The sequence below is a fragment of the Saccoglossus kowalevskii genome, chromosome 17 (genome assembly GCF_978046115.1).
Source record: "Saccoglossus kowalevskii chromosome 17, keSacKowa6.1, whole genome shotgun sequence".
Lineage (NCBI taxonomy): Eukaryota > Metazoa > Hemichordata > Enteropneusta > Harrimaniidae > Saccoglossus > Saccoglossus kowalevskii.
In genome coordinates, this window is record NC_140657.1 from 27,838,354 (window position 1) to 27,859,596 (window position 21,243).

The following is a 21,243-nucleotide window of genomic DNA, read 5'->3' on the forward strand; positions in this document are numbered from 1 at the left end:
AAGCTATGTTGTCTAAGTAAGACTGGGGTGATCTCGTTCTGTCGCATTTACTCAGATATACAGATGTTATTGCCATGGAATATCAAAAGAAAGGAACTGAAAGGAATCTCTAGAATTAGTAACTGGTTGCATCAATCTCTGCTATGCTATGATCAATATTGTCATTGCATGGTCTTTATGTACACTTTGCTTTTCTTACGTTATCAAATACAGGCAAATGACATTGTCATAACGGAGAACATCAAAGACCTTGCAGGAAAATGATATATTTTTACCAGCATATTCAACAAAATTAAAGTTTAAAGTGTTGGGAAATTTACAATAACAAAAACATTTTAAATTTACCAAAGCTAGCTAAACACGTTACTAAAGGTGTGAAGAGATACATTGTGTAAGGCTGTGCAAATATGATTACCGTTCTTCGTAATTTCCGTGCTCACATCAATCAAACTTTCTCTGACCAATAGCAGCTTATAGCCATGGTTATTTTTCCGTAACCAAGGACACAAAATTACAATGTTTGAATGATCACTAACATGACTCAAAATGGGGTTTATTTTTTTCTTGTGAAAAAGACTTGCTCAGATGTTGTAAATTATATTTAGTCATTGAAATGAATTTACTCCCTTTTTCCAAATGAATTAGTTCAAAAGATGACTAGTGAATAAAGTAGCTGTTATTTTTGTAACGTTTTTTGTCTAAGAAATAAAAAATGGACGATTTTATATTAATTTTACTCAAATTGAAACTTTGGATTGATCATTAGTGGTATCTTTTTTTACTGTATTCAAATAATGAAAAAAAGAAGGAATCAGTGAACTTAATTGATGAGGGCGCTGTCATTACCAGATTGCAGATAAGTGGTATTTATTACATTTCATTGTTTCACAGATGACGACCGTGTCGATGCTCGTGCCAAAATGTAATACAATCAGCTTCACAAGTTCTACACATTTTACGTATAAAAACTTAATCATTTAAATTATTTAATACATAATAAAACAAGCTTAGGGAGTCATTTGCTCTGGCACAATAACTACGAACTTGGGCAGTCATTTCTGGCAACATGGCGGTGAAAATCGAAAAGTTTACATCAGAAGATCGTGGTCGAGGCTACAGAACAGTAACCCGGGTGAAAGTAGGCGAACTGGTATTGAAAGCACAACCGTTTGTACATGTTTTATGTAACACTGAACGCGGAAATAGATGCGATTTTTGTCTACGCAGGTTTGTAAATACAGTAACCTCTTTCCGGGTTAATCTTGAAATCTGCGTGAGTTTCATTTGGACCCCTCACCCATAACACCAATCCTAACCCACAGGGGCTTGACGATCTATTCGTCTCAATGCGTGGACGTCTATGGGGCTGTGGGACTATGGGCAGAGCTCCAGAAGGAGTACCTACACTTTATGCAATTTTTTTAAAAATTATGCTAATTTATTCATGACGTAGTAGTTTCTGTGCTCATGAATATTCATTAATTTGTGGGTCAATACATTTTAAAAGGGGCGATATATTATTTTTGGGGGAAGAGTTAGAAAGGGGGATCAGCAATCCTTAGGGGGTCAATACAAAAGAAGGGACCCATTTGGAGAGCAGCCATGCTCCTCGTGTCTGTTGTTGCACGTGACCTTCAGCTGTCAACTGTGTTCGTTCTTCGACTGTGTTCGTTCTTCGACGACTTCGACTGGCTTCCATGTGGGGTAGTATTCTTGTGTTCTGTTTTCCTGACTTGAATTTTTGAATCCGCTGTTTATATTTTTAACGTCTTTCATGTCTTTTGTAGGAGTGTCCAATCCATCCAATTCGAACTTGCGATCTTTGAGTTCCCAGCGCACTGTCTTGTCCACTGTACCACGAGTGTCTTCACACGAGAGATAGGATTTAAGTCCTATTCATAGGAGCAATGTCTTCACTAGCATTCAAAAATCTAACTAAACATACTGGATTCGAACCAGCGTTCGCTCACATTGCTGACATAGTACAAATCAACTGAGCTATGTTGGTAGTCATGCAAATTGAATAATTTGTTGTCATATTTAGCTTTATTGCCAAATAGTGTTTGCGAGAAAAAGATGGGCAGGCAAGGGAACTGAACCCGGGTCCTCCTGATCACTATGTAGAGAACAGCCCCACAAGACCACGATCGATTGATTGACTAGTTTTGTTTGCATTTGATGAACCTATATAGTGTGTATATATCTAGAAATACCACATATTTCTATTATTGAGTTTCAATTGTCCAAAAAATTGGCAATTTTGTGTTTTTGCTTGTGTAAACTATATACATGGCATAACCCGTTAGTGTACATTTTGCCAATTGGGTGTTTGCCATCTGCGTTGCCCATACCTGACCCGACCCTAACCCTAATGCCAAGACACGTTCCTGTTAATAATTGCTCAATAATGATACTCTGTTGTGCACTGTCTGTGAGTAAGTTTCATTGCTGTCAACTGATTAAACAAGTTGCGTTTAAGCAATTTCCACTATTAACAAGTGGTTAAATTGTGAGACTAAATAAGTGGACATATATTTGAGACTGATTTTGGTGTAGACAACTCTCGTTTAATTAATTTCAACCATTAACAAGTGGTTAAATTGTGACACTAAATGTGTGGACATAATTTGAACTTATTTGGGTGTAGACACAGTGTTTAATTAATTGTCACCATTGCAAGTTGTGAGAATAAACCTATTGTGGGTTGTTTGAGATGGAATTCAACTTTGGGCAAATGTTTAATATGGCCACTTACACTTATTCTATAGTTGTGTATAAATTTGGTGTTAATTTCATGTTACTTGTGTGAGACTATGTAATGCAGTTGTTTTCAGTGTTCAGTGAGTGAGTGAGTGTGTGTGTGTGTGTGTGTGTGCTCGCGCGCGCGTTTGGATTTAATGTAATGGCAATGTGGATGCAAAGCACATTAATGAACTTGTGTTATTTATACTCTATTTTTGGATTTGATTTGGTGCGGCCACCCTCTGGGTGAAACCGTGTGTGTTTGCGTGTGCGTTCTTGTTTAGGGGGGGGGGGTAAGGCTTTATTGTTTGGGAGACGGGCTTGGGACCTAAAACGGCCCCATATATATATATATGCCTTAGAGGTAGTCGTGACATGTTTTTTGACATGACTCCACATGCCCTCGACGGTGTTGGTACAGGCGCCGCTGTCCGGATCTACATAATGCATTGAATGGTTAACAGTTAAATGATAATACGGGGAATCAGGAGAACTCAAAGCAGAATAAGCCTTCCATTGGTTGGACATGATTGTAGTACCCGGTAAAATAAATTTGTTAATAAGAGGAATGAGAACATCAGCGTCCCGTTGTTTGACGGGAACTAAAATACAACGACCCGTCTCCCGTTCAATGGCGCCAAAAACCCACTGCCCTTCTCGCCATCTGCCCCGGTTGTATTTGTTTTTGCCGAATTTGGATTCGTCGATTTCGACAATACAACCGGGGCCTCCTAATTGCACCGGGTTCTTCGCAAAATACTGGTGATTGTACGTTTCATCGGCCAGAATCGCGAAACAAACCTCTCTGAAGAAATTATAATAGTCAATAGCGGTAGTAACAGAAACATCCAAGTGAGTTTTAGTCTCAGTAACCGGAAACTTAATACACCAAAAATACAGTAACTGTAGAGTGGTAGCCACAGAAAGATGGCTGTTTGAAAACCACGTTCCGTTGCGAGCAGAAACACGCTTTCCGCAAGCGCGATGGTTACACCGCCACTCCAGTGGTTCCAGAGCTGGTGTGCGCCTGCAGAGAGTCATGTTTCTGCCACATGCATCACAGGAACGTGATTTCGCAATCAGTCCGTTTTGCTGACACCATTCCACAGTTCTCTGTGGGTTAGAAGTTAGTGAAAACAGAGCAGGCAGAGTAGGCTGTTTTCCGTCGATCTGGCCAATCTTGTTGATGGATGCTTGAGCCATTTTTTGAGTGAGACTGGTCCTTGCTGTAGTAGTATAGGAACTTGAACATGAAATAAGTTTCTATTTCTGATGCAACGAAAGTTACTTGTTTGTCGATGCTTTATATATCTGTGCGGCTGTGACGTGTGCCCCTGCAATTCGTTGCATCTGTTTGGCAAGTGTTTCTATTATTTGTGGCCTGATCTGTTTGCGGGGCTGGACCAATGAACATCAGTTATCTCACCCCACTTCTAAGTACATTTTTTGTGGCGTCCGAATGTCTGTTTGCTATTTGACTGCTATTTAGTAATAATAGTTTGAACTTGATACGTGCCGGACTAATCGCAGCAGACGCATATCTATCTATTTATTTATTGCTGACCAGGTTTGTTGTTCTTGTGTTGTTAGTTCTGATGGTTAAAAGGTCACTGGAGCCAACATTACCAACAGTGATTTCTAAGGCGTAAGAAATGCTTGCACTAAACACTGCAAGCGATTGTTGTATTTATTTTCTTTGAAAAAGTACTATTCTCCTGAAATGACGATTTCGTTATACGTGTGTTAACTCACTGTATTACATCCACATAAATGAAACTTTGACAGTAAATAGTCAATATTGCGAAATCAATGTTGTCAGTTTTGCGGCGTAATATACAACTGGTTGTGTTGGTACTACTAATTACTCCTGTATTGCCATCACTATGTTTCCAAAACAATGCAATAAAATACTTTCTCACGAACTTAGTGCTTACTGAAGTCTAAGTAGTAAATCGTTTATGTATATTTGTAAAATTTTCCAATGTGTTTGAAAATACTATTACTTGTCTTTGCCAAAACTTACCTTGTGTCGATCTTCTATTTTCTTGCTTTAACTTGGTCGTAACTTGAACTGTCAAAGACTGCGATGATGGTTAATTTGTATTAATTTTAATGTGTTCGATTTCTTTCTTTTTTATTTGACGGGACTCGAACCCACCACGTTTTTCGCTTTTTATTTCGTTTTAATAGCACGCTTGTGTACTATGCCACGACGTTGGTCGCTAGAGACAAGAGTTTCGAAGTGTTACTTAAACCTTATCAATTGACTTGTTACAAATAGCAAACCTCTGTTTTATCTTATTTTCGCTGTGTTATTTATCTTGTGTATTTTATCTTGTTTTCGCTGTGTTATTTATATCGTGTATTTGACATTGTTGACGGTTTTGTTTTATTTTTTCCTAGTTTTATTTTTATCGTGGTTGTTTTTGCGTTGGGGTTTGAACGATCTAACATTTTGTTTAAGTATGATGCGGCACGCTTGTGTACCACGCCACGACGTTGGTCGTTGAGTGGTGTTCATTTTGCTAACTACTTCAATGTTCCGATGAGTTGAAGGGAAAAGCCAAAACGATTGCTAGTTTTCGATTGCTTCGGTTCTGGTAAGTGTGTATCTAGTGTGGGCGGTTTTTCATTTCCCATGTTGGCTACGCCGTAATATGCAACCACTTCCCCGTTTTATTATGATTTTGTGAGTGTACAATGATGCCTCACCCGTCACGCCATGACCCAGTTTCAACCACACGGCCATTTTGGAACACAGTTCGTGACCCTCGGCGTGACCCGACTGGCTATATGATCGTTCTGTTCAACTGTTAAGCTAGGATTTATTACCGTTATTATCATTATATTGTCACATGATTTGTTTTACCTTATGTGTAATGTCTTAAGTATCTTTATTGTAATTTGTATATACCAATTCGTATATACCGAGGAAACGACCCCGATTGAAAGTCATGTATTTTATGACGTCACCAATTCGTGTGTAGGTACTGCTTATAGATCTGTCCCGGTACAGGACCTTGCCCTTGCTCAAAATAATAGAAATTATGGAATTAAAACAGTTTAGTAATGCAAAGCAAGCATATGTTATTATATTTAATCATCACGCTCCGAAACCACAAAAATCACTAATACTTGTTTCCGGCCGATCAGCTTGCACTATATATAAGACAAGGGAGGAAACAAAATATGCACATTTTTCTAGCTGCCGAAAATCATACCTCAAAATACAAAATACCTTGTCCAAACCAGTTACGAGTGCTTATAAGACATTGAACTATCGCAAAATGTTGTCCGATTACATACAAATCATATATTTTTCAAGATTTTACGCATTTATGACGAAATTTTCTATTCTCTGTGACACCAGCCTTCAAGTTGTGTCAATCTGCGCATGCGTTCGCGCCCTCAAACGCCAGGGCTGCATTTCCTTTCTTTGCTGCCAGAGTTTGAAATTCTCAACTATGCATAATCATTTATACACAATTCTATATTGTCTTACCTGTCTTTCTCGATTTAGTTGAAATATCAAACAGAATGCTTCAGATTTATCTCGAATGACTATGCATAGTTGAGAGCGCGTTTGATTATGCATAGACACATTTTGCCACAGAAGTCATTTCCTGTTTATTTTCGCTTGGAATTTATTCTCGCCATTTTCGCTGAAGGGATGATTCCGTGAAAATAAAATCTAGCGATTATACTTTTTAGTCCCCGTTCGGACATAGTCCGAAAACGGGGACTTATGTTTTGCCCTGTGTGCATCCGTCCGTGCGTGCGTGTGTGCGTCCGTGATCACCTGTATCTCGAACATGCATGGACCGATTAAGTTCAAACTTCACTCATACATCACACATTATATGGGACATATGCACATGCATTTTTTTCATGATCCGATTATCGATAGCCGAATAGCGGCCATTTTGAGGCCGAAAATGCATCAAAATCGCACATTTTCACAATTCTGGACCCGGATCTTAGTTATGCATGGACGGATTTTGTTCAAATTTGGTACATACATTAAACATAATAGGACCTTGATGCACGTCATTTTTTTTTTTGGATCGGGTTCGAAATGGCCGACTGGAGGCCATTTTGTTTTAAAGAATTCAGTTCTGGATCTGTATCCGAGACATGTCTGGATTGATCAAGTTCAAACTTCACACACACAAGGTACATCATGTCACAAATATGTATGTGCATTTGTTTCATGATCTCATTAACGATAGCCAAATGGCGGCCGCTTTAAGGCCGAAAATGCATTGAAAGCGCACATTTTCACCATTCCGAACCCGGATCTCAGTTATGCATGGACGGATTACGTTCAAATTCGATACATACATTAAACATAATAGGACCTTGATGCACGTCATTTTTTTTTCCGGATCAAGTTCGAAATGGTCGACTGGCGGCCATTTTGTTAAAGAATTCAGTTCTGGATCCGTATCCAAGACATGTCTGGATTGATCAAGTTCAAACTTCACACACACATGGTACATCATGTCACAAATAGATATGTGCATTTGTTTCATGATCTGCTTAACAATAGCTGAATGATGGCCATTTGAAGGCCGAAAATGCATCAAAATCATGTATTTTCACAATTCCGGAACCAGATCTCAGTCATGCATGGATGGATTTTGTTCAGATTTAGTACAATGTGTTGTACATATGCAGGTGCATTTCGGTCATGATCTGCTTTGAATGTATATGTCACTCAAATATGAACGGAACGGGGACGTGTCATTGACAATGACTTGTTTTTCCCTATATTTCACATTAAACTCATCAAAAATCAGTGAAAATAAATTCCATACAAAACACTCAAAAAGCCTTTTCAGTAAAAATTAATTCCAGCAAATATAAAGCATTCCACAGTAGTTTATTTTTCAAACTGATATTGTTGATTTTAATACCCACAATATGGCGTTGCTCTATGATATCACTTTTTTCAACCATTATGCAAATGTCACCCACTGATAAACACTAGGTCATGATTTGTTATGACAACACTGTTTTATGATTAGATGCAAACTAACCATTCTTGCCAGCTAGTCACTACGCTTATGCACATAGCAAAAACAAGTAAAACCCTTTATACGTCTCTGCATGGAGTCCCGTTGGTACCTGCTGCCCAATCAATGAGATGCAATTTTTAACCATTTTTGCACCAAAATCTATATTTGTCAAAGTCATGTTTGAATCATTCCTTCAGCGAAAATTAATTCCAAGCAAAAATAAAGTATTTTACAAGTAATAGGAAAATACATAAAAATATTGTACCAAAATGTTTGTGGCAAAACTTATGGCATTAGAAAAGTTATTGAATCCTGAATAATTTTAGTTGCTTGCTACATGCTTTTTATAAGCCCCCTCCTCCAAATGTTCGCTTTCTGACCAATTTGTTTTCAGAAATTGAAGCTTTTTTAAAACTTTTATTATAAAACTATCATAAAAATTCATGAAAGTTAGGAATGTTTTTTTTAACATTGGCTATGGAAGCCATTTAGTTATGTCCAATGACCCACGAGTCTTTGCAAGTTTCCTTTAACCATTGGCTGGTTTTACTGTCATGCATTGTGATTGGTCAAATCAGCTGCATTTGATATTTACAAAACATAAGTATTTTATCCATGAAAAACATTCATGTCTTTGTGAAATTTACTATACTGTGATTTTTCTGTTTTTTTTTTTTTTCAATCATTCTGATAAAACTCTAAAAGAAAGCAGTGACATGCACATTTTTAATGAAATATGTTTCAGGCCTTGATTTTTTTTTTCAGCACCGAAAGTTTGTTGAGATGTTCAAGTTGTAAATTTTCACGATATTGTAACGTGAAATGTCAGGTAAGAATTTAACTTGACTTCTATAGTATGTTTATTTGTAGTAGTACTTTTGTATTCAGTGAAATCATAAGTTCTATCATGTACACGCTAATTCACCAGTGACAAATTTACACTAACATTACTAACATGTCAAAAGTAACAAGTCCCTGTTCTGACAAAGTCTGAAAGGAAATACAACCGAAATAGCATTCATTTTCACTGGCATTTATTTAATTTTGATGTTTTTAACATGTTCACTGGGTTTTATATTTGCCGATTTGTCATACAAACAATGAGTTCAATTTATTGTAATGACTGTAATGAGTAAGAATTCAATATACAGTATTTTTTTGTATCTAAAGTGTGTATAAACACATTTATTATTTTTTGAAATATTACTTATTTTGACCATAGAAACAACTCGGTAATATACATAAGCATCTGTAGTACTAATAGAGCTAATACAGTATTACTTATTTTTATTTTCAGCGATCTGCATGGACATGCCACAAGGCTGAGTGTAAATCTCTTAAGAAAGTTTCACCCAGAATTCCTCCAGGCAGTGTTCGATTGATGTCAAGGATATTGTACAAGGTATTAATTCCATTTGTTAAGGTGCCAGAGTCAGCTTTATTTAAAATGCAGCAACTAATATACAAGTGTGGACTTAGCGGTATTAGGGCATAGCAAAACAACAATCAGGATGTCACTAACGTGTCTTAGTGCTATTTTGTACATACATGTACCCAGGAACCAGTATTTTGTTAGTAACGTACTGTGTATGAAACTCGCACGTTCAACAGTATGCAACATTGTTTTATTTTGTTTGAATGGTTTCTTTCATATTTGAATTGATGCAATCTGAGTAAAATCCGATGTAGGTATAGGCTCAAATTTTTTATTTGTTTTATTTCCATTGTTATTTTTGTTTGTTTATGAATATTTGTTTGGTTTTACCTGCCATTATTAAGTTCTTTATATATCATATCTTGGTCGCCTTAACAACTACAAATGTATTATAAAAAAAAAATTGGATTGCATCGGATTTTAATCAGAATTGAATTGAAGCTGACAGCAAATTCATAACAGTCAATAACATCACAAGCAAAGTGATATCACTATTTTTGTCACATGTTGTATAGTGCCAATAACAGTTATTTCTTTTGTGATATTCAGATTATCTGCCTTTAAACACATGCTGGATGTAGGAGACTTTACTCATTGACGGCCAATGTCAAATTTTGTCGCCTTTCACAAAATAATGTTGCATAATTTTTTTTCAAACTTTTGATCAAAACTCAAAACTAATGTCTTGAAATTATGTTCATTTGGTCCAAAATCAAGAGAAAAATTGAAAAAAAGATACATAAAAAGGAGAAAATGTACGTTGCATATAATTGTTAGTAGGAAAAAAGGCGCCCAAACAGTTGATGGAAGTTGACAAATTTTTACATTTCAACATGTTTACACACTTCTAATACATTACCGTACTTTTTTTATGCTGTAGGCAATGATTATACATGTATGTAGATGCCATTTTAAATTACTTTTCTACATTTATCACAGCTTAAAGACAAATCATGTGAATCACAGACAATAACCGAATTCATGTCTCTACAGTCACGTAAGTATGTACAGTGACCCCTCACTAACTCTCACGGGTGTCGGGATCCAAATAAATACACACATAGGTTTATTTATAGTACATTTCTTTATTGAAAAACATCACATCATTCATGTCGAGCTTTGCCTTGGATCGAGAATTTGTGTATAGTGTGCCAGTTTTGCAAACCCAGAACCACCTCAAACAGGATGGATTTTCAACAAAAAAAATGTATCCAATTTTAGATTAGCTTCTACAACAGTTTCTTTCGTCTTGGATGGATAAACTGCTGGCGTTGAAAGTTGGTGTAGGTGGATTTAGAAGTCGTAAAAATATTTGATGATAATTTTTTTGAAATTTTGAACCCCAAATAAAGGCCCACCAGCCATGAAATTACCCAGGGTGATGTTTTGGATGGGTGAATTTATGGCAGAATCCGGTACTAACAGGGTCATTGACAATGACTCGTTTTCAAATATTAATTAATAATTAATGGGAATTAATGCACATTATGGTCAACTATTAATTTTAGAATTTTTTTTAATAAAGTCAAATATTTAGTATTCAAATGCTGAAGGCTACTGCTAGATGTTTGACAAAGCAAATGGTGAATTCTGAACTTTGTTGTCTTTAATTAATTTCCAGATGACACTGCTTTAACCCCAGAAAAGAAAGAACAGTTTTCCCAGCTCCTGTTTGTCTTAAATCAGTACGTAGATGAAGGTACCCTACCAAATGATGTCTCTGATTTGTTATGCATATTTGGTAGAATGACGTCCAATAGTTTTTCTGTATGTGATTCCGAAATGAAACCTATTGGTGTGGGTATATATCCAAGGTATTTATTTTTTAGTCCATCTTTTTTCAGCTCCACTGTCAAATTAGTTAACAGCAGCAGAGCTGTTCATATTGTTGTTTGTCTGTTGGTGTATACATTACTTTTTCAACTTCTTAACTGTTTTCTGTATGTGTTTTAAACTCACTACAAATGTACCTTGTGTAGTTCTCTCACAAATTGTTCATTACGTTACGATACTTTAAATTCTTTAATTTTAGTGGATATTCTTGTCATTTTCTATGTATTCTTGAAAAATGCTTGCCTATTATTCCAATACTATACTGATTCATTTGATATTCCTTTCTCATTATGCATCAGAAATAGTGAAGCTGTATCAGTGTCAGGCTGCTTGTTTTTAGGACCTTGTTCCTTGGGCCATATAAATTCTTTATTGTACATACAGTAACCCTTCGTTAAGTCGTGCCTCAGTATTAAAGTCATGATTTTGGCTAAATTGCGGGTTGTTGGATGGCTTCCAAAAATTCTATTTTTTTGGCCGGCAGTTTTGAAATACAGTAAAAGAAATAATATTTCATTTTGCATGATGTATTTACTTTGTTAAAAGGCTGGAGGATACAACTTAACATCTACTGTTCGTCAATTACTGAGATCACGACTTTGAATTTTAGGCCAGTTCGGGTAGGCGTTAGTTTTGTTGGCAAAAAAGACAGGCTATCCATTTTCAAAGCATTTTCGCGAGGGCCCTCTATAAGTCGTGACCCCTGACAAGTCGTGGTTTTTGCTTGGATCCCGACACTGGCGACTTTGTGAGGGGTCACTGTATATTCTATGATACCGGTACATTTATTTCATCACTGTTATTTATTTGCAGTGCTTCTCTTCTGAACCATAGCTGTGACCCTAACTGTGTGGCCGTGTTTAATGGAACAGATCTGTGTATAAGAGCTGTTAAACCAATCAGTGTGGGAGATGAGGTAAAACTGACATCAATTCTGTGTTAAATCAAAACCCATCGGCTGCAGTGTTTGACTCTGATGTACATAGAAATGACGTCAATGAGGAATGGACATGAATATAGTGGAGTGTGGGTATGAATGTATATATAATTGTCGGCAATGCTTTGATTGTGCACGGCAAGTGGTTGTCGATGCTGATGCAATATTATTAGCGTTGAGGAAACTTGAAGCATCTTGCGTACTACATACATTACATGTGATTGATATCAAACATGAATTAATTGCAACAACTGATACTTTAAATCAAAATTAATAATATCAAAATACATGTACAAACTTAATTATGGTGGTTGTTTGGGTATTTAATTGTTAAATCAAGATTACAGACTTTTTATAGTAGTAATTTGAGTATTTTTTTTGAATTGTGAATCAATTTTACTTTCAGTGTGTTATTAGCTACATTGAGATGATGTCCACAACCAGTGAAAGACGAGAACACCTCCAAGATCAGTACTATTTCCAGTGTGTCTGCCATGCCTGTAAAGATATAGACAAGGTAGGTACAGTCAATTATCTATGTTTTTTTATAACCATACTGATAATAGTATAAATATAGATAAATGTGAGATCTTGCGAATTTGCGTGAAAGACATGCACAGAGCGTCTGCCGCAAAAACCGAACGATTTGAATTTGAACTTGAATTTCTTTATTTCGTAGCTCACATTGAAAGGCCGATTTTTGACAGCTGAATATTGCATTGTATACTTCATTGAATGTACACAAGCACATTGTTAAGCATAGAAATATCCCCCAAAATACTTTCACGTTTGTCGAATCCCATGCAATGTTTGTCGGCACTACGATGCCATGACCTTTGTTTTTCCTGTTTTTATGTTTGATTTCATGCATAACGCGAGATCGCACTGAGAACAGAAATTGGTCTATTAAATCGTATATTTCACGAAAAGACATTGGGAGAATTGGAAATTTACACATATCAACATGATATAAACAGTACGCCAGTACGCTTGTGTATTCGGTAGAAGATATAAGCTCTCTCTCTGGGTAAAATTAGCTTATTTGGTGGGAGATAATAACCTAGCTTATGCTCGCCACATTTGTCTTATTTGCATATAAACATTTATCATGTTAACTAGTTAATTCACACTTCATTTGCTCATACAAATTTACATATCATTTGCATATGTTGATTTACATCTCATTTGCATATGTTGATTTACATCTCATTTGCATATGTTGATTTACATCTCATTTACATATGTTGATTTACATCTCATTTGCATATGTTGATTTACATCTCATTTGCATATGTTGATTTACATCTCATTTACATATGTCAATTTATATCTTATTTGCGTATGTTCATTTATTTATGATGAATGAACTCTTCGACATTTTTAGTTCTTTCTTGTAACAGGATAATTTAAAGCAAAGTATCCAGTGTCACACAGGTGGATGTAATGAGCCAATAGTGATGAAAAATAATGGTAAACAGTTCTTTTACAAAATATTCTTTTTTGTTTAATATTGTCTCAAATGTATTTGACACTTCAAGTCAATGTTACAATAGACACCCATTTATTCAGGTTCTGTGTTCAGATTAGACAGGTTTAGCATTCAGATTAGACATGTTCAGTGTTCAGTTTAGACATGTTCAGTGCTCAGATTAGACATGTTCAGTGTTCAGATTAGACATGTTTATTCTTCAGCTTAGACATATTCAGTGTTCAGATTAGACAGATTCAGTATTCAGATTAGACATGTTCAGTGTTCAGATTAGACGTGTTCAGATTAGGCATGTTCAGTGTTCAGATTAGACGGGTTTAATGTTCAAATTAGACATGTTCTATCTTCAGATTAGACAGATTCAGTGTTCAGATTAGACAGGTTCAGTGTTCAGACTAGACAGGTTCAGTGTTCAGATTAGACATGTTCATTGTTCGGATTAGACATGTTCAGTGTTCAGATTAGACAGATTCATTGTTCAGATTAGACAGATTCAGTGTTCAGATTAGACAGATTCAGTGTTCAGATTAGACAGGTTCAGTGTTCAGACTAGACAGGTTCAGTGTTCAGATTAGACATGGTCAGTCTTTAGTTTAGACGGGTTCAGTGTTAAGATTAGGCATGTTCAGTGGTCAGATTAAATGATCAGATGAAACAGATTTAATTATAAACATTTTAATTTTACCCAAAATGAAGGCCCTACCAATATTGTTTGTCTTTGTAGGGTTTGCAGCATGCAGTAAATGTGGACATCAATACGACAAGACACATCACCAGATCGTATCACAGTCTGTGAATGTTGTGAAGCAAGCTTTACTCAAGATTGAAGATGCCAAAAAACAACAAAATATCCTTTTTTCAGTCTTTTCTGCTTGATCACGCCAGGCATACAAAATCACCTTGTTTCACAGACTAACCTTTTCTAAAACTTCTGATCACAATTTCTTGAGTGGTGCATAATGGTATTTCTCATAAATGGACATCTGTCGTTAAATATTTTAGAAAATTTAGCACGGCAAAATCTATAAGCCATTGCACTGTTTCTGTTCTGTGCAGGTGCAGTGACTGAAAGAAGATAAAATAGCGGCATTGTTTGCTGCTGTTGTTAATAATATACATGTACGTGTTCCTGTTAAAGGCCCAATTCACTTGCCCCGGGCAAGTGTGAATTGGAGGTGTGGCTATTCTAATGCATGGTGTTAATCACTTGCATAGCCTATGACGCATCCTGTTTCAGCGATCCAACATCACGTGACTTTGATTAACAGTAGTAATTATTCAAGATTAGTCGTGCATCCCTTTCCCCGGTTCATGATTTTTACTTTTATCCGCCAAAATCTTGGCTCGTACACTATTTATTGTCATAAATACTACATACAGTCACTGCTGTGATATTCATAGTCACATGCATCCACTTTGGCACGACATAATAGACATGTAAGTTTGAGAAAACGCGTTTTTACTGGAGCTTGGCTGGAGCTGTTTACTACTGGTACAGCGTGACAAGCAAGGAAATAATCCCTATTGTTTAGGAGCGTATTTATAGTATACCTGGGCCTTTAATAAAACAACTTTGGGGCAATGTTATCGCAGTAGATTGCACAAGCCTGTGTTGATCAGTAAACGGCTTTTGTTATCACACTTTTGCACGCTGGTTGGCAAAATATGAAGTCACAATGCAACGGACTATGTCAATCGTTATATCCATGTTTTGTGGTATTTTGCAGAGGTGAACCATGATTTAAAATATGCAGCATTTTTTTTATCAAAACTGAAAAAGAATGTGTGTAAATTTCCTTCTTCCTAATATTTTGTGAATTTATTCACAACTAACGATGATGTTATTCATAGCTCAGAACTTTGCTTATAGAAATGAAAATATCTTTTTATTTGTGATTTTACAAAAAAAAAAATGCTCTTCATCTGTGGGTTTATATAAAAAATATCACAAGCATCATCGTTGATCACAATATATTAAAAACGAGAAATATCAATTTTCATTAACTGCTCATATAGATTGTGAATTAGTATTACAACTTTGTGAACAACATCTCGAAAACAGTGTTTTACACAGTTATAATATTTATATGGTGCAGTTGTTCGATAAAGCCATGGATGTCTGTATTGAGCTTCAACAATGGGAAAGTGCATTGAACTATGGTTTGAAAACTACCGAGCCGTACAGGTACGTATTGATAGGTAAACCACCTTAGGGTTGATAATTGCCATTTTGTCAGTATTATAATGCCATAGGTTCCTATGGTAGAGATATTATTACATATGTACTGCAGTTTATTTTGATTCGTCCCTGAAATCAAAATCGGTATTTCCACAACCCATATGCAAATGAGGTCTGAGAGCAAACAAAGTAGTCCCTTCAGGAGTACTGTTTTTCGAAATAAATAATATTTAGAAGTACGATATTTTCCCCTTGGGGTACATGAATATACTTGCCGAGTGAAATGAAATTTGAACAACAGTAGTGGTACTTTTAGGCAGTCACTTATTTTGAGTCAAACTAATTTGCATATCACCCATGCAATAATGTTTTTGGTATTTTCACGGTCGATATGCAAATGAACATGCTATTTCCATTGGCTATCAAACTATTTTTATTTTGTAAACACATTTTTATCCAGTTCAAATCGTTTTTTGGCATTTTTGGCATGTCAGGTGTACATAAAATACTACGATTGGGAGAACTTAATGTATATTGATCACCTGGAAATTGAGTTATATAAACCTTGAAGGGCTCTGGAAAGACCCACCCGCAGTAAAATCAGCAATTACTATAGAGCCGCAACCATTGAACATCGAGATACCAGGAGGTTTCTGCTGGAGAGTAATTTATTCGGACAGTGATTCAGATTAGACGTATGATTATTTTATTTCCACACAGACATTGACACGCGTTCTACACTGACACGCGCTGCTAGGACGTATCGCTATATTGGAACATATTAATGGGCAATGGGGTTCCCCGACCTAAATTCCATTTGATTTGTTGCATGTTCTTTCTTTAATATGAAATAATCAAATATGGAACATATGTAATAATAACAGAACCCCACACCCTCCCGTGGCTTTCGTTGTGTATGGAAGTTATTTTCACTCAAGATGCGGTGTATTCTGCTGTACTTTCACTCACTTCGCTCGTGAAAGTATGGCCGCATGATACACCGCATCACTCGTGAAAATAACTTCCATACGTAACGAAAGCCAAGGGGAGGGTGTGGGGTTCTGTCATATTATGCCATATCTCAAATTGTAGGCTGGTGAAATAAGCAGAAAAAATAATATATTGTGACTGATGGGGTACTTTTTGTTGTCCTGAAAACTCTGGGTTTTAAAAAGTGTCAAAAAATGCAATTTTTCTTTAACATTGTGTTCTATGGAAATATTCTAAAAATAGCGATTTTTGAAAAATATTAGGAAAAGTTTCTCAAAATATGTCACTATAACACATAAAAGAATACTATTTCATTGAACATCGCCATGCGATTTATGACTAATTTTCTCAAAAATGTACCCCGTAGGCCTTTTCCTTAACACATAAGGTTGGCAGAGAGTCATAAAACTTTGTTTTGCCACTCAAATATCATTTTATTTGCTTCCATCATCGAATCCAATGTTCCTCTGATGTCTACTCTCTACCTGAGCGGTGTGAATGCCATAGCAACGTGATGAGTATGTTGCGCAGCTGAGGCAAAGAAAATGCTGAAGTGTGACGATTTATGCAAATTTGTACAGTACGTAACCATGGTATTTAGACCTGGGGACACGATGACATAAGAGAATGCAAAACTATTTGATTGGTCTTGTGGCTCTCTCACTCTCAATAAGATTTCGGCGGCCATTTTTTTTAAGTTTTACCAGACAAAGTGCATCAGTATCTGATAACAATTCTATGTTTTTTCAGATTACATTACCCGTCATATCATCCTAACACTGGTGTGCAGTTTGCTAGGATTGCTAAACTACAGATGTACTTATCATATTTACAAGAAGCACACAGATATTTACAAGAGGTAAGATACTAGTAGGCACATTTTCATGTTTTTTGGTAGCCTTTGATTCTATGACTTCAGTTCACAGCATTTTTTTAAACAATTTTGACTTTGGTGTGCTTCCCCCTCTGTTGTGGGTTATTCTGTTATTAATATTCCAAAAATTGGGTCTAGAAAGTTGGACCAGCAATTCAGTTTAGTTTTTTTACCTCCTTGAACAACGAAATGTATTTTCATCCACATATTTGGTCACTGTTGTCATCGCCAAAAATCTTTGTTTGCAGAAAAAAAAGTCATGATTTGTACCGATTTATTTTCACAGTGTATCTTAGATTTAGCTTCTGTAATTGTATTTGGGGTAGGTCTATGGGGTCTGAACTGTGAATAGATAAGATGAGTGATTACAATATTTTGCCCCAGATCATCCGATGGATGAGAAGGAGCACATTAAAGGAACAGGCCGTTCAACGGAAGCCAGTTAGATAGTTCTCCGACTGCTGTGTTAATTTGCACCAATTTTCTGAGTCCAATGGGATCTATGCTCAACACAAACCCACAACAAGAAGTGGGGGGGGGGGGGAGTTACTGCGTTTCATTGAGTTTGTAAACATTCAATAGAAACCTGGATACCTACAATACAGAATCAACAGGTCCAGTACAAACTGCGAGAATTGAGTCTCAAGAAACAATAACACATGCTAAAAACGCAAAGGCTCATGGGTAGACGCTTGTTGTAAACAATCCACACTCATACCACCCAAACTTATATATTCTGTACGAGTTCATCTAAGCTTACAAATTGAATGTCTCATATGAATGTATGCCTGTTGCAATCTATTTATTTACTTCTTGGTAATGAAGACATTCATTTTTCCTCCCCACGAGCCACTTTTTGTTCAGGAATAATCCAAATTGACTATTGGAAAAAAATTATTTGCACAGAAAAAGAAAATCAAGCAAGGAACGTAACAGAAAAAAAAATCTGCACGCCTATTTGTTAGGGGAAAAAATATGCACACAGGAAATAAAAAATTACAGTGAATTCATGATTGAAAATTGAAGGAAAACAAATAATTGTACACTCCCCTCAGGGTATCTAATGGTTCACTTTTTACACACAATAGGTCTGTCCAAGTGGTAAGCATACTAGTTAATAACTTTTAATAATTTGTTTGATTGCAGGCACTAAATATCCTTGAAGTAACACATGGGAAAGGACATCCACTCACAACAGATTTACAAAGACTATTACATGAATGTCAGGAGGAAAGAAGGGTACAGAGAACCAAACAACTAGATGCAGACGACCCTCTTAGGGGTGCTCAAATTGTCAATGTTCACCAAAAAGATATTTGATGCAGCCTCAGACCCTTTTGCACCAAAGTAAAACAATTTAAAAATTTGTATGGATAGGATATTAAGTAATACTTGTTCTGTTATCTGCTAAACTTAGCTGTAGTCGTTGACATGGAATACCATTTCCCCATTGTCAACCTTCTGCACCATCTCCAAAATGATATTGTAGTCTGCTCCTTCCCACAGATAATATTGAAATCAACAAACTTTTTGGTTGAAAACTAAAAATAATATCTGAAACTGTTTATATGGTCCAAAATGATGATGAAATTTAGTGAACATTTTATGAAATGGCACTCAAAGGGATATACAAGGATATTGAGTGAAAACACTAGTTAATTATCAAACTTACACACTGATATATTGTACTAATTAATTTTTATTAATTGGCTGTATATACCACCATGCACAATAATGGTTCAGTGTCTTACAAAACTGACAACTGCACAAACAACTCCTGTAGTTAAAGAATTATTCTAAATATCTTTTAACCATTTGGAGCAGTGGTCAGTACACTAATGCAAAGAAAAAATTAAACTTGTATGTTGTTACTGTTTCGTGGATATATTCTTTCATTGATCAGATTGGCCCTCATCAGTTTTTGATTGGCCTCTCCTATGAACTTTCAATGCATGTAATTGATACAATAGTCCCAGATATGCAAGAATATACAAAACTGAAACCAGTCGGCCATTTTGAATTTGATTTGAACTGGTTCCGGAATGGTGGAAATAAGTGATATGGCTAAGTTGAATTGGATTGCAAAACAAATTGATGCGCATTCCAAAATGTATGCATTAATCAAAACAAGCAGCCTCTTGGCTGAGTTAGCTTCACTGTTTGGAATGCACATTTCAATTATAGAACTGAATATATTAGAAAATGAACAAATCAGAGAGGTCTAACTGTAGTACCTATATGTATAGTATCAAAGCAATCAGACTTGCGGTTTTCAACAATTATTTTTTACCAAAAATCACAAAAATATTCATCAAAATTAACAAATCTAAGGTTTGCCCAAGGTAAATATATACTAAGTATCAAAACAATGAGAATTGTAGTTTTCAAGAAATCGAACAAGTAAAAAGTTGACATGGACAATCACATTTGTGATAAGCTCCGCTCGACAAAGTCAACAGCGTAGCTAATAAAAAAAATTGCCACCATTTATTTTGGATTTGACCTGCAAAACAGACTTGCATCAAGGTCAAATGTTTGAATGAGATTGTGAAGCACAGAAACTAATTTTGATTAATTTTTAGCTCCGCTGTTGACTTTGTCAAGTGGAGCTTATATGAGTGATTGTCAGAGTCAACTTATTCTTGAAAACTACAAGTCTGATTGCTTTGATACGTATGTAAATTGTATGTACCTTGGGTAGACCTTAGATTTGTTAATTTTGTGATATCTTTGATTTGGGTGAATATTTTAGGTAGCAAATTTTTATTTCAACACCAGTAGTCAGTACATATAAGTAGACTTCTTTCAATTCTATAATTGAAATTTGCATTGCTAACAGCGAAGCTGCTTGTTAAAACTAAAATGGCTACTATATGCATCCAAAACTGATATTTTTAATACTAAGGCCAGACTTTGTTTCTCGAGTTTTTATAAGGCAATTTTTTTGAGGGCAGAATAAAAATAATTCTTTTTTTCCAATTAGATTTGTGTGATTCTCAAAGAATTGTAAGCGAGATCATTGCTGAAGAAAAGAAATTTTATTCCATGTATAACCTGGTTGGCAATGTCGCTAATTGTGGCACAAATATTTCAGCATTGACGATGGATTTCTCGGTTTTTGGCAACAGTTTCACAGCATGTCACCATGCCGCCGCCATGTTCGCCTAGTAGTCTAAAGCAGCATGCAGAGACGTCAATACCAGAGATTCACTGTCGAGCAACACTCATAAAGTATAGATCTGCACGAGACTTCGATCATGATACTCCTACTTAAATTTGTTAGGTGGCAGGTGGGAAAAAAAAAAATGAAGATATATTTGTTAGCACTCTCAAGGCGGCGGCGGCGGGCACGAGAAATTACACTGAAATAAAATTTTATTTCATTTATGGCTCCTGTTCATTCGCAAAACAAGGGATAATAAAAGTTTGAACTAAACAGCCATCCTGTCATTTTTAAACGAATCCAGCAAATAAAATGTGCATCAAGTTACTATATTATTCAGTGCATGTATCAAGTTTAAACCAAATCTGTTGACTGATATCCAGTTCTAAAGTGGCAAGAATGTGCCATTTTCATGCATTTATGGTCTTGAAAATGACTGGTATCTTCAATCAAGTCATGAAATAAAACATAACTGATGTGTGCAGATGAATTTAACTGTATGCGAGATACTGATCAGGGTTTAATCTTACATGTCAAAGTAAACAAAATTTGCAATTTCATTCTCGAGTATTTGTTACTGGAA

General features: G+C 35.9%; 1 protein-coding gene across 1 annotated transcript; it reads left to right on the top strand.

Annotated features, from left to right (window-relative positions):
• Window positions 1–1,048: 1,048 nt before the first annotated feature.
• On the top strand, window positions 1,049–20,933 carry LOC102801290 (histone-lysine N-methyltransferase SMYD3-like). Its single transcript, XM_006817664.3, has 12 exons — window positions 1,049–1,227; window positions 8,526–8,589; window positions 9,058–9,162; window positions 10,135–10,192; window positions 10,817–11,009; window positions 11,842–11,944; window positions 12,372–12,482; window positions 13,366–13,435; window positions 14,179–14,305; window positions 15,475–15,639; window positions 17,374–17,482; window positions 18,644–20,933. The coding sequence occupies exons 1-12, from the start codon at window positions 1,067–1,069 to the stop codon at window positions 18,815–18,817; spliced, it is 1,440 nt and encodes a 479-aa protein (XP_006817727.2). The 5' UTR covers window positions 1,049–1,066; the 3' UTR covers window positions 18,818–20,933.
• Window positions 20,934–21,243: the final 310 nt, after the last annotated feature.